At 40.4% G+C, this 13,337-nt stretch overlaps 2 protein-coding genes across 4 annotated transcripts; both read left to right on the top strand.

The window, feature by feature from the left end:
- The first annotated feature begins 66 nt into the window (after positions 1-66).
- LOC6573013 (glutamyl aminopeptidase) lies at positions 67-12,238 on the top strand. Of its 3 annotated transcripts, none has more exons than XM_001999073.3 (9): positions 67-158; positions 235-752; positions 1,481-1,851; positions 9,503-9,650; positions 9,708-10,229; positions 10,292-10,584; positions 10,659-10,802; positions 10,865-11,356; positions 11,423-12,238. In XM_001999073.3, the coding sequence occupies exons 1-9, from the start codon at positions 149-151 to the stop codon at positions 12,096-12,098; spliced, it is 3,174 nt and encodes a 1,057-aa protein (XP_001999109.2). In that variant the 5' UTR covers positions 67-148; the 3' UTR covers positions 12,099-12,238. The 3 variants fall into 3 exon arrangements, with proteins under 3 accessions (XP_001999109.2, XP_015022183.1, XP_043863109.1); XM_015166697.3 differs by lacking the exons at positions 67-158; positions 235-752; positions 1,481-1,851 and adding exons at positions 2,213-2,349; positions 8,209-8,641; positions 8,885-9,371; XM_044007174.1 differs by lacking the exons at positions 67-158; positions 235-752; positions 1,481-1,851 and adding an exon at positions 8,813-9,371.
- LOC26528394 lies at positions 886-1,324 on the top strand. Its single transcript, XM_015166698.3, has 2 exons — positions 886-990; positions 1,055-1,324. Exons 1-2 carry the CDS (start codon positions 963-965, stop codon positions 1,267-1,269), a joined length of 243 nt encoding a protein of 80 aa, XP_015022184.1. The 5' UTR covers positions 886-962; the 3' UTR covers positions 1,270-1,324.
- Positions 12,239-13,337: the final 1,099 nt, after the last annotated feature.

Genomic DNA, 13,337 nt, shown 5'->3' with positions numbered 1-13,337 from the left:
CGCATACCATGCCCAGCTTGGCCCACATATCAATAAACTGTCCAAATAGTTGCTCAGATGCCCGATTTTAAAGTTAGTTCAGTTTCAGACGCTTTGCGAAGTGGATGTGGAAATTGGGCTAAAAGCAAAGGATCTATCGAGATAAAACATGGTTGCTTGTGAGTGCAAAAGAAAAATATATATATTCCTTATATGTTTATATATAGCTATGTTAATCATTGGCTTCTCCTTTAGGGCTAACGGTCAAGGCGGTGGCCATCTGCTTGGGAATAACCACTGTTGCCTTTTGTGTAGCCACTATTGTGCTGGCTGTGGAGAATGCAAGTCTGGAGGATGATCTGCAGGATGCGCTGGCTAAACTGGATGTACTCTTGGCGGACACCACAACAATAGGACCCACCTCATCTGGTACAACGCCCACCTCACCCGGTGGAGAGACGAGCCCCGGTGGAGGTACCACTCCTAGCGAAGGTAGCACACCTGAAGGCGGTACCACACCTGGAGGCGGTACCACACCTGGAGGCGGTACCACACCTGGAGGCGGTACCACACCTGGAGGCGGTACCACACCTGGAGGCGGTACCACACCTGGAGGCGGTACCACACCTGGAGGCGGTACCACACCTGGAGGCGGTACAACACCTGGAGGCGGTACCACACCTGGAGGCGGTACCACACCCGGTGGTAGTAGCACGGCCAATCCAAGTCCCATATATCCTACACTGCCAACCGGACTGCCTAATCCAGAAGAGGTATGTAGGTGCATTGTTTATAGCCCTAAATAGACTGCCGTAAAGTCGGCATTAGCACCAATTCATATATTATCGTATCATATAGTTCGGTTTTACCGATTATCGATTTGGGGTTTTTATTCCCTTTTATCTTGACTGAAAAAGCGTTGCGCTTTGGTCAACCGTTTAGTTCAGTTTAGGCGTAGTCATTGTACGAATTGGTCATTCGAAATGGTCAAATTTATAGAAAATCTAAAGGGTGAGTCACAGTTAACACCCTCTAAATTCGTAGTCCTAAAATGTTGCAAGTCTAATTCCGTTAGATAAAATCACAGCGGAGCATGTGGCCATATTCTTTGGCCTGCTGTCCACCTGTCTGATCGTCGCCCTGGTCACTGTTGTGGTGCACAGCGACAATCTGCGGATCGAGCTAGCCGATGCAAGAGAGAAACTTGATGTTTTGGAGGATTACATACAGAACAAAGACCTGTCTAGCCAAAGAAGTCAGTTTCCAACGCATTTACGCAGTGAATTTTAGTTCCTAAAGAGCCTTTAACAAAATATGCCCAATAAATAAAAAACGTCTCGGCATACATGTATATTTCAGATATTATTTTAGCTAGTTCAGTTCAGCTACTTTTAACGATAGCTGACCAATGATTAAGGTCTTTATCGCAAACCTTATCATAATTAACGCGTTTCTTGTTATCAACCATGGATATTGACCAAATATTTATTACTGCAACTAGATTGTGTATCGACTGCCAAGTGAGATTCGACCCATACGTTATCGCGTCTACATAAATCCCGATCTGAAGACGGGCGCCTGTGACGGCACAGTCTCCATACAGTTCCAATTGGACGCCGTTACCAATTTGATAGTACTGCATGCCAAGGATCTGAATGTCCATGGCATTAGCATATTGAATATGATGGCGCGCATGCGCATTGCCATCAAAACGTATTATGTGGATGATACACGAGAATTGCTAATCATCGAGCTGAAGGAGGTGCTCAGCGTGAACAAGGCATATACGTTGTCCGCTAGCTTTGACTGCAAATTGGATAATCTTATTGGCTCCTATAGAAGCAGCTATGTGGATGAAGAAGGCAACGAGAGGTGAGTTTAATTCGTAGGCATTAAAAACAGTGAGTACAGCTTATGAAAGACATCAAAACTGAACGTGCTGCATTGAGTAAAAGCTCTGCGTTCCCATTTTATCGAAAACTAAACCTAAATTGAACTTTATATGAGTCGAAGATCGTGAGCACAATTGCAGCTCTATACGCTCAAGTGCTAAAGCCAATAAGAGACAGAGCGCGTGAGCATGGTGCCATCTCTATATGCCAAATGCTCAATGAAGTGTCAGTGTGGTGGTGGTAAGCTGAGCGCGACTGTTCAATAAGCCGGTCTCAGCTGTTGCGCGAAGCTTTCGGGAGAGCTTGCACGCAACGGCAACTTTGGCAGTCGCCTTTCAGTTGTAAGTTCAAAGCTGAACGCGACGGTCGTCGTTGTTTGTCAATGCGCATCGCTACACCGAACTCTGATCTCGTCTCTCGCTCTCTCGCGCGCTCGTACGAATGTGAAAGAAACGTGCGCGGCATCGATTTGAATTAAGTAAAGCAAGCAAAACAGATTAAGCCGAGTGCCGTTATCAAATAGAGCAGTTATTGGGCTGGGTTAATAATTTAGCGCACACGAAATGAACTAGGCTGCCCTGACTGTGTCTAACTGTAACTCATATGTAACTGTCACCACCGAATTTTTGCCAACCAACTGTAAACTACGATTTACGAGCTACTGTGTAACAGATATACACATGGACTGACACATGTTCGCGTACGAGTGCAAATAATGCGACAGAATACCGTTTATTTTTATCTTTTATTTATTTCGATTTAGTTTTTCTAACTAATGAACAAATTTTTGTGTTGTCATTGCCAAGGGGAGGGCAGTGCGGTGCGGCGCCAAATAGCTATATATAGCTATCTAACTAATTGAGCGCATTGAGGCGCGAACTTCTAAAACCTAGCCTCAATAATAATACAACAACAACAACAAGAAATAATAAAATAATAAAAAACACGAATGCGGCCATTGAATTCGATGCCAACTTTGACTTTCAACAATAAACATCATAAATAAAATAAAAAACCGCAAGAAGCAGCAGAATTTTCACGCACGCAAAACAGGTTGCAACTGCGCTTGCCACACCAATGGGGCTAGGTCCCCCCGCCACATCCCATCTCCCAATGCTCCACATCCGCTGAGCCGGCAAACAGGCTTCGGCTCAGCCTCTCTCATAGTTCACTTGCCGCGCAAGTTCTTGACCTTAAAATCGGCCAATACACGAAGACAGCGACGAAGTCGACGGCGACGATGACGATGACTGCGAAGGCGACAGCGACGGAGACTGCGACGTTGACTTCACTTCGCTTCTGTGCTGTGTTTTCATTTACAAGTTGTTGTGGCCAAGCGCAAGCTGCTGTTCGTTTATCTATGAAAAAAAAATATTACTTTCTTCAAAAGCTCAAATGAAATGGGTCGACTTCGACTTTAGCGTTGTTTCCGTTTGTTGTTGTCGCTTTTTGATTCTTGTTTCTTTCTGAAAATACGCTTGAAAGCATCATATACCCCGTACATTCTTAGCACCTATATTTTTAGAATCGCAACTAAGCCGATTCTTGTGTTGACTGAATTTCTATTAGCCAACAACACTAATGAAATAATACTTTTAAACATTGTGGAAAACTATTAGGAGATGTTCATTTTCGCATATTAATAATATATTGTTAAATGTGAAATGATTTGATAGGTTACCCGACATATACACTTTCTAACATAAAAGACGAATCGCATTTCACAGGGTATTACGCAGCTGCACTTCTAAGTCTAACTCGTTTTTGTTTTTTGGGTCTCATGTTTGGTGTTTTTTTTTCTGTTCTGACAAGTTCATGCGACGCGCTTTGTTCAAACCTTTTTCATTTTCATTGGCACTGATTTCTTTTCTTTTTTTGTTGTTGTCCATTTCTCTTTAACGCCTTCGGGCCAACTGTCGCTCGATCTATTTAAATTTCTTTCTTTCCTCCATTCATTCTTCGTTGGTGTTTGGTCAGAAAATGAAGGTCATCCTCAGTTTTGTAATTAACAAAAAGTATGGCTGAAAGCAAAATTCTTCATTAATTTGATTTTCGGAGTTTTCCAAATGAGCATCTTAATTTTTATTAAGAAATTTAATTAATTAATAATCCATTAATAATCCATTTTATTTATATTTATTATCGTTATGGATAAAGTATTGTCTTATTATAGAGAAAAAGAAAATAATAATGCCTGAGAAAGGCTGGTGAAATTCACATTTGATGATTCTTTTGAAAGGCTTTTGAATACATTTCAGTTCAAATGACCCATATCTTAGATTATGAGCTCTAAGCTTTAATTTATATATTCAATAATTATGATTGAAAAAAGTTCACAACAATCGTTAATAATGAATGTATTTGGAATAGATTTTGAATAATTGTTAACTTGAATAAGCCATACATTCAATAATGAATTTTAAGCATACGCTGAATGCACGTTTTTCTTTTTTTTTTTTTTTTTTTTTTTTTTTATTTGCAATTCTAATATATATTTGCAAAAATTATGTATGTAAATTTATTTATTTTTTTTTTTTTAAGCTCACTGCAATTAATTTAAATTACATTGTTTCCTATTATGTGGAATCCTTATGTAATTTGTTTAAAAACAAAACCGTAAGCAATACCATTTATTTATTGTGCATAACAGGCAAACTGTTGAAAGTTTAGCTTTGTTTTCAGATTTATATTTTCTGCTTCAATTTCTCATTCACTTCAAAGGTTTTTGGGTGTGCTTTTGAAATACTTTTGCCTGTGCGTATTAGCAATTTCAGTCACGTATTTCTTAGTCACAGTGACCCAATCCGGTGGCTAGAGCAATTGTTATATCGCTGCGGCTCACTTTTTGGGCATTTGTGGGTCGCACTTGGAGTTTCTTTATTTACATCGGTTGCGTGAAAGTTAACATAAAATAAGTCAGAACTGTGTTATGAGGAGTTATCGACTGCAGAATACAAAGCCAAAAAAAAAGAAGATATTTTTTATAAATAATTTATAAAATTTGTAATAAAATATAGTTTAAAGGACTTTGTAGGCGTATATCTCAATTCATATCTATAGGTACTTAGTTATTTAATCTCAAAACTCTTGATAAATAAGTAAAAGAAATATTTTATTATACATATATGTAGTATCCAAAAAGTCTTTATATTTTATCAACTGAAGATGGAGTGAGCATAAAGAGTCAGAATCAAATTTGATTTTTAATAATAAAATTAACATTTTGCGAGTGCATTCATCTCGGGTTCGGTCATTTATTCATATAAATTTCAAAAGTATTTGACTTTTGATGTCGCGTTCATTAAGAGCGCAGCAACATACACGGAGAAAAAATTGTTAGTAGTAGTAGTCAAAACCAAATTTTGAACTGTTTTTATAGTATTTTCGAATGCATTTAAGATGCAATCTTCGCTTCATAGAAATAAATATTCTAAGAATTAAATTTTTTTATTAAGCTTTAAGATTGTGTTTAGTTTTTTCTCCGAGTGCATCCGCTTTGGATACAATGGGATGTATAAAATTATGCATTCGCAGATACTTTGCAGCTGCCACATCAAGTGTTTGGCTTATAAGGTAGTCATGCATTTTTAGTTGCAGTTGCTCTTTTTTTTTCGCTTGTTGCTGTTGTTGTTGTCTTTTGTCTGCAACCTAATTGAGTCAACGCCAATGCATTGCATCATCGTAGGCGTCAGCGACAGAGATGGAAATAGAGACGATGATGATGAGTTGGTTGAGAGCTGTGTGACAAGCATAAAGACGCCCTGCATCTCTGCCCCTCGGCCCCAGACAATTATCATATTTTATCATATTCAACACTTTAGATTCGCATTCGCATTCGCATTCGGATTCGCATTTCGCTTCGCACAAGCTGCCGAAATTAACGCATATGTTTCTCAGCTCGCAGCTCTTTTGAATTTCGTATCTTAATCATTTTATTGTGGAAGCTGAGCTACTTAAGTATGGGCATGTGTACACTGTACTACTTAAAAATCACAGTTGTAAGAGCATAGCATAGATTATGCGAATTGAAAATGAAGACACAGTTATATTAGCTTGCATAAAAGATACAAGCAAGAGATATATAACAGTGTGTAGCATGGGAAAAATTATGCTTAAAATATAGCAAAACATCTAAATTAGATTTTTTTTTATACCCTGAACCCATTTTCAATGGGAAATCAGGGTATAATGGTTTTGTTGAAATATATGTAACAGGCAGAAGGAGGCGTGGCAGACCCACAAAGTATATATATTCTTGATCAGGGTGACGAGCTGAGTTGATTTGGCCCTGTCCGTCTGTCTGCCCGTAGAGACTTCAAATTTTTTTTTAAATGTCCGTAATTACAGCGCGGATATCAAGTTTATCATTAAAAATCGATAACTCATCCCGATCTTTTTTATCGTTATAAATATAAAATATATCTCTTACACCTTTATTGCTAGAGTCACCAAATTTTTTATGTATGCTTATATGCAGTTTATGCAATTTCGGTTTTTGTTAAAATTTACCCCCCACCCCTATATCCACCCCCTCACCACCATGTTTGTAAAAAGCGTATTTCAAATACTAGAGACTTGTGCTTTGGCAAATACATGCATGATGTTCTGATGTTTATTTTAAAGCTTGAATGATAGCTTTCCTAGCACATAAAAACTTAAAACTCCTTTACTTTGATCTGAAAAGCTCGTCTAAAGTAGATTTGAAAATATACTTCAACTTAAAAGATAGTTACTCTAATTTGAGATTATTTTTATTATCCCCAAAGTTTCGGAAGAGGAGTTCAATTTTGTTTTTTTTTTTTTTTTTTTTTTTTTTGTATTTATATTCATTAAACCGGAAGTTTGATTAAATTCATGAATCACATTGTACTAATATAATATAAATTGCTCGTTTGATTACTGAAACATGTTTAGTTTTGGCCATTAACCTAATGCTAATTTCTTCATTGCTTAATAGCCCACATATGTTACATATGTAAGTGTGACGACATAAATTACTGCTTCTTTGACTACCGCATCTGACTTTTATGGCTAATTCAATTCATTTGCAAAGCCAATTTTTTGGTTCGAGAAATTTTTCTCATGGCTCCAGCCGAGGGCGAGAGAGAGCGAAAGATAGACAGAAACTGCAGTGCAAATCAACTGACAAAAAGCCAACAACCTTTTCCATTCATCCATCCATCCGTCTATCCATCAGTCAATCACACACACACACACAAATACACACACATACACTGGCAGGCTGGCAAACGACAGCGACGCTGACGTCGCAGCCAACGCCTTTATAGAAAGTGGCCTGCGGTCGTCGAATCACTGCAATTGCAATAAACCTGGAAATTTGTAATACAGCATTGCGGTTTGCCAACAACAACAACAACAACAATAATAACAACAATAACAACAACAATGACAGAAAAAGACTTAAACTTGGCTACAATTACACAGAGAAGGCGAACAGAGCGACTCAATTACGTGACAGCTTGAAGATTACATTTGATTGATCTGCAATGGAGACAAAATCGCATCAACTTTGAATGAAAATCGTATCAAATGCGACAAGCGAATGTTATGTATACACATAAGTCTGTCTATGTTTATAGGGCCTAACAGTCGAAAGTGTGATAATAGCCACGTCTGTAATTTGGCCTGTTTATGAAGAGCTCAAATTACAGGTGACGATGGCAAAATACTGATCAGGTCTACAGATATAAACATTTTTTGGTGATATTATTTTTGTTTTATTAATAATTTGTGAATATTATCGGGCTTTAGGTGACTGTAAACTGCATACATAACAGCTGTCCGATGTTATTAAATGATAATCAATAGAAATATATCCTGTTTACGGAATTTAGAGGAAATAGATATACATATGTATGTACATATATCGATTTCAATAACTTGATACAGACTGATTGATTATTTAAACAAAAATTTTAGGAAAACCTAAAACACAGCAGGAAAACCTGGTGGCAGCGCAGGTCTATAATTGGGTTCAGAGCAAAATTTCGGAATTCAGTTTAGCTCGAGTTAGAGAGAGAAATGTTATGCCACTAGCTTTTGCTTGATTTGGACCGTCAAGCGAAAGCAATTAGCAACACATTTTTAAGATACCTTAGTACTATCTAAGCTATCTACGATTCAATCTACATGCTTACAATCATCTCAGAATATACTATTTTAATTAACCTACTGAAGAAAGGCTAAATGCCAATTGTCTTTGGCTGGTTATTTTTAAGGTTACAAGCCCAGCTCGAAATTGTAATATAACTTAAGCAGGCTAGTGGTAACTTCTGAATATCTGGTGTCTACATTAATCCCCTTTCAATTATTATAGCGCACCCAGTCATCATAAATGTTTGAATACCAGTTTAAATAGTGCCCAATTACAAATTAAACCAAATAGTCTCAATTATAAATAAAGAAAAGGCTAAAAAGTCAGGTCGGCATGTATGCGACAAAAAACGTGCGTCCACGCAGCAGCCTCTCCACAGACGACAATCACCGCATCAAGGATACGACTCGCGTCCACAAGAAATCGCCAAGCAACACGGTCCTCACGTTGGTCGCGTTTTGTGTGTTCCTTTTGGTCCTCTGCACTTTTCTGCTGGGCGCATTGGTTTATGTGGGCAAAAATATTGCCGAAGAGCATCAGAAGCAGCAGGCGAGCACTGCTGGCAGTCTAACTGTATTTAATGATACAGTACGCACCATATATGTAGATCGTGATCAGCTATTGTCCACGAAGCCAATACTGAGTGTGCTCTCAGGTTCGTTTCAATTTCCCAAAATTTATCAACTCAAATGAGCAAGTGCGCGCTAAGCAACATCAGTCTCATAGCAGTCAGCTTTGTATGGCTTGCTTATGCTTTGCTCAGCATACTGTGCTGCGTTATCGATATCGTTATCGTTATCGACAACGCAACAGCTGCTCGACGCGCTGAGTTGCAAAAAATACAATTTTGAACTAATTTATAAATTACTGATAAACAATTAATAAAAAAAAAACACAGATAATCGAGCGTACACCACCCAAGTGCCAACAACGAGAAAAGTACACGCCATGGCCGCCATATCACCAGAAATTCGAGCTGTTAGCCGTGTACTGCAGAAACTCACCTACCGCTTGCCCAAGGCGCTGCAGCCGCAAAAGTACAAGTTGGATTTGCGTCCCGATTTCAATGCGAAGAGCTATACGGGCAACATTAGCATCTATCTACAAGTACTGGATCCCATTGCATTTATACCCGTGCATATTAATCAGTTAAATGTGAGCCATGGGCAACTGCAACGCCTGGATGATTCGGGTGCTCCATTGGCGGAAATCAAGCCAACGCTCAGCTTTGCCCATCCCGATCTCGAGTACTGGGTGAGCGAATTCGATCAGCCACTGGAGGTGGGCAACTATACGTTGCATCTGAAATTCAATGGTTCATTGGTCGATCGCTTAACCGGGATGTACCAGAGTTCATACTACGATTCGCTGACCAATCGCAGCAGGTAGACGCAGATTTGGTGTCTTTCATAAGCTAACCCTACATGCATGCCCTATAATTTGACCAATGACTAACCTTTATTTATATTGGTTTTTGTATATTAGCAATAAATGAATATGCTTAATTGGTTTACAGACATATAATTTCCACCAAATTCGAGCCCACTTATGCACGCAGAGCTTTCCCCTGTTTCGATGAGCCGCACCTAAAGGCGCAGTTTGTCATCACAGTTGCCCGTCCCAGTGGTAACGAGTACCACGTGCTCTCCAATATGCCAGTCGCCGTAAGTGAAGACAAATATAGTCGAAAATGAACTCCTTTTAATAACTTCTTCTTAAAGAGCGAACACAATGAGGGCGATCTGACTGAGGTGACGTTCGAGGAGACAGTGCCCATGAGCACCTATTTGGCTGCCTTTGTCGTTTCGGACTTTGCTCACATTTCGAAGAAAATTGGAGGAACCAACATCGACATAAGCGTTTTTGCGCCGAAAGCACAGATTTCGAAGGCCCAATACGCCTTGGATACTGGCGCTGGCGTGATTGAATATTATATAGATATGTTCAACATTTCGTATCCGTTGCCCAAATTGGATATGGTTGCCATACCCGACTTTGTCTCCGGTGCCATGGAGAACTGGGGTCTGGTCACATACCGGGAGACGGCGCTGCTGTACGATGAGAAGACCAGCTCCAGCGCGAACAAGCAGCGCGTTGCCACTGTCGTTGCCCATGAATTAGCTCATCAATGGTTTGGCAATTTGGTCACAATGAAATGGTGGAACGATCTGTGGCTCAACGAAGGCTTTGCCTCATTCATCGAGTACAAGGGTGTGCAGTACATGCACGCTGATTGGGATATGGTAAGAGTTCTCTGTGCTCTGTTTGTTCTTTTGCTTATATATATTATATTTTTGACGCTCAGTTGAATCAATTTGTGATTGACGAGCTGCACCCAGTGTTGAGGATCGATTCTACGCTTGCATCACATCCCATTGTCAAAACGATTGAGAGTCCTGCTGAGATCACCGAATACTTCGATACCATCACCTACTCTAAGGGCGCCTCTTTGGTGCGCATGCTGGAGAATCTTGTAACCGAGGAGAAACTGAAAAACGCAACCACGCGCTATTTGAACCGCCATATCTATAGCACAGCCACCACCGAAGATTATTTGACGGCCGTTGAGGAAGAAGAGGGTCTTGACTTTGATGTCAAGTATGTCAACGCAGCTACTGAGTTCTCTATCGGGATTATAGTCTATCTCTATCTAATTGCTCTCCTGCTTGCAGGCAAATCATGCAAACGTGGACCGAACAGATGGGACTGCCGGTGGTTGAGGTGGTGAAGGATGGAAACAATTACAGACTGAAACAGAAACGTTTTCTAGCCAATCAGGATGACTATAATGTTGAGGTCGAGCCGTCTTCCTTCAAGTATGTGATTATTGCTGGTTCATATGCGCAATACACTCAAGTATTTTCCATTTGCTTTATAGCTATCGCTGGTCCATACCAATAACCTACATAACAAGCGCGGACAGCACGCCAAAGACCACAATATTCAACTATAACGATAACCAGCTTGTCATCTCTGTGCCAAGCACTGTTAGTTGGGTAAAGTTCAACAAGGATCAGGTGGGCTACTATCGTGTCAACTATGCCGAGGAGCAGTGGAAAACTTTGCTTGAAGCTCTGAAGAATTCACGTGAAGACTTCAGCACTGCGGATCGTGCACATTTGTTGAACGACGCCAATGCCTTGGCGGATGCAGCACAGCTGGACTACACCATTGCGCTAGACCTGAGCACCTATCTGGAAGAGGAGAAGGACTATGTGCCTTGGAGCGTGGGCACCGCATCACTGACATCGCTCAGAAACCGTGTTTACTACACAAGCCTTTACAAGAACTTTACAACGTACGCTCGCAAACTGCTGTCACCAATTGTGGAGAAGCTGACCTTTACCGTGGGCACGGATCATTTGGAAAAGTAAATATGACACTTCATTAACGCGTGGGCATTGTCGTTTATTGAATTTTCAATTCACATTTGCAGTAAACTGCGCAACAAGGTGCTGAATGCTGCTTGCGGAGTCGGACACGAGAGCTCGCTGCAGCAGGCTGCCACTTTGTTCCAGCAGTGGCTGACCAATCCCGATACACGTCCTAATCCTGATGTGCGCGATGTTGTCTACTTCTATGGTCTGCAAGAAGTGAACACTGAAGCCGCCTGGGATCAGGTCTGGGAACTCTATCTGTCTGAACCCGACGCACAGGAGAAAGTGAAGCTGATGAGTGCACTGACAGCTATTAAGGTGCCTTGGCTGCTGCATCGCTACATCAATTTGGCCTGGGACGAAAAGAATGTGCGACGCCAAGACTATTTCTCATTGCTGGGACAAATTTCCGCCAATCCAGTTGGTCAGAGCCTCGTCTGGGACTATGTGCGCGAAAACTGGGAGCAGCTAGTGGAGCGCTATGGCATCAATGAGCGCACATTGGGTAATCTTATTCCTACGATAACCGGGCGCTTTGCAACGCAAACCAAACTGGAGGAGATGCAACAGTTCTTTGCCAAATATCCAGAAGCTGGTGCTGGCACTGCGGCGCGTCAGCGGGCACTGGAAACGGTTAAGGCCAACATCAAGTGGCTGGAGCTCAATCAGAGTCAAGTCGGCAAATGGTTGGCCAACTACGTGCAACAGGCGGCTGTGTCAAATCGCATCAACTAAGCTAAATTGCTCCAAGGGCAAACTGTAAATTACCAACTTATTTTTGAATAGTCTTAGCCTGCAATTTGACTGCATTGTAAATGTGAAGGAAAGGAATTGTGAATACTATTTTTTGAATAAAATATTAAATGAAGTATGAACTTTTGGATATTTGTATATAAAATACTATTCTACGAAATCTGAAGAATAGCTGAGAAAGTTCAAATTGATTCAGCAAAAAGTATTCTTAAAACTACTTCAATTATGGAAAACAAACCAGAAACTTTAATCAAGGTTTGCGAATTAGCTAAAATCCTGTGTACGAACCACGATGTAAAGACCTTGAAATCAAGCGAAATAATCGCTTAACATTTGATTCGAAGGCATTTGATATGTGTATCTAAATTGGTATCCAGTTTTGCCACTTCGTCTCAGTTGGTACCGATTTATGGCTTTATTATCTCCCACATGGCCTACAAATATTTGGACCAACTTTCCCTGTGCCGTTATTCTCAATAAAATAGCGGAAGCGGAAACGGAAACGAGGCGAAATGTAACGCGCGTGGCTATTTAATTTGAAAGCAGTTGCGTTGCTTTTTGTTTTTTATTATGATTTGATGTCAGCCAAGCTATTTATGGCAACAGGACATCACTGTTGTTGTCGTTGTTGTTGTTGTTGCTGTTGCTGTTTACTTGTGGCCATTAGGCAAAATTGTTTACGACCTGAATTGAACGCAATTGAATTTCCCAACTGATTATGTGACAAATAATCTACATTTTGTACCACATGGACATCATCTGCAGTTGAAAGCCAATCACTCAAATGGTGTTTCCATGCAGAAGCAATGATGGCAACACTTCAAGGACAACGCTGCCGCGCCAGTTGCATAAATTTTGGCAACAGTAAAATATATACAAATGGCCATATTTTGCAGTGGCACGCATAACTCACAGAATTGTCCTTTATAATCTGTCGCTCAAAATGTTGGCCATTTATTTGATTTCGATTTTATATGAGTTTGATGGCCGCTTGGCAGCTCGGCAGCTCGTAAATTCCTGATTGCCTGACATTTAGTTGCATTGTATTATGGCGTATTGTGTGGGCAAATTAAAGTGCTCGCTTGCTGGTTGAACCTTTAAATGAACGCCAGGTCCACTCACTCAGAAGGTCATTCGTATCGACCCGGCGAGCAGACGGTGCTCCAACATCTATTAATGAAATCGCCCAATTGAGACACAATAATGTGTATACGACTATCA

The sequence above is a fragment of the Drosophila mojavensis genome, unplaced genomic scaffold (assembly GCF_018153725.1).
Source record: "Drosophila mojavensis isolate 15081-1352.22 unplaced genomic scaffold, ASM1815372v1 contig_16, whole genome shotgun sequence".
In the NCBI taxonomy this organism is placed as follows: domain Eukaryota; kingdom Metazoa; phylum Arthropoda; class Insecta; order Diptera; family Drosophilidae; genus Drosophila; species Drosophila mojavensis.
This window is presented reverse-complemented; position numbering and strand designations above follow the sequence as displayed.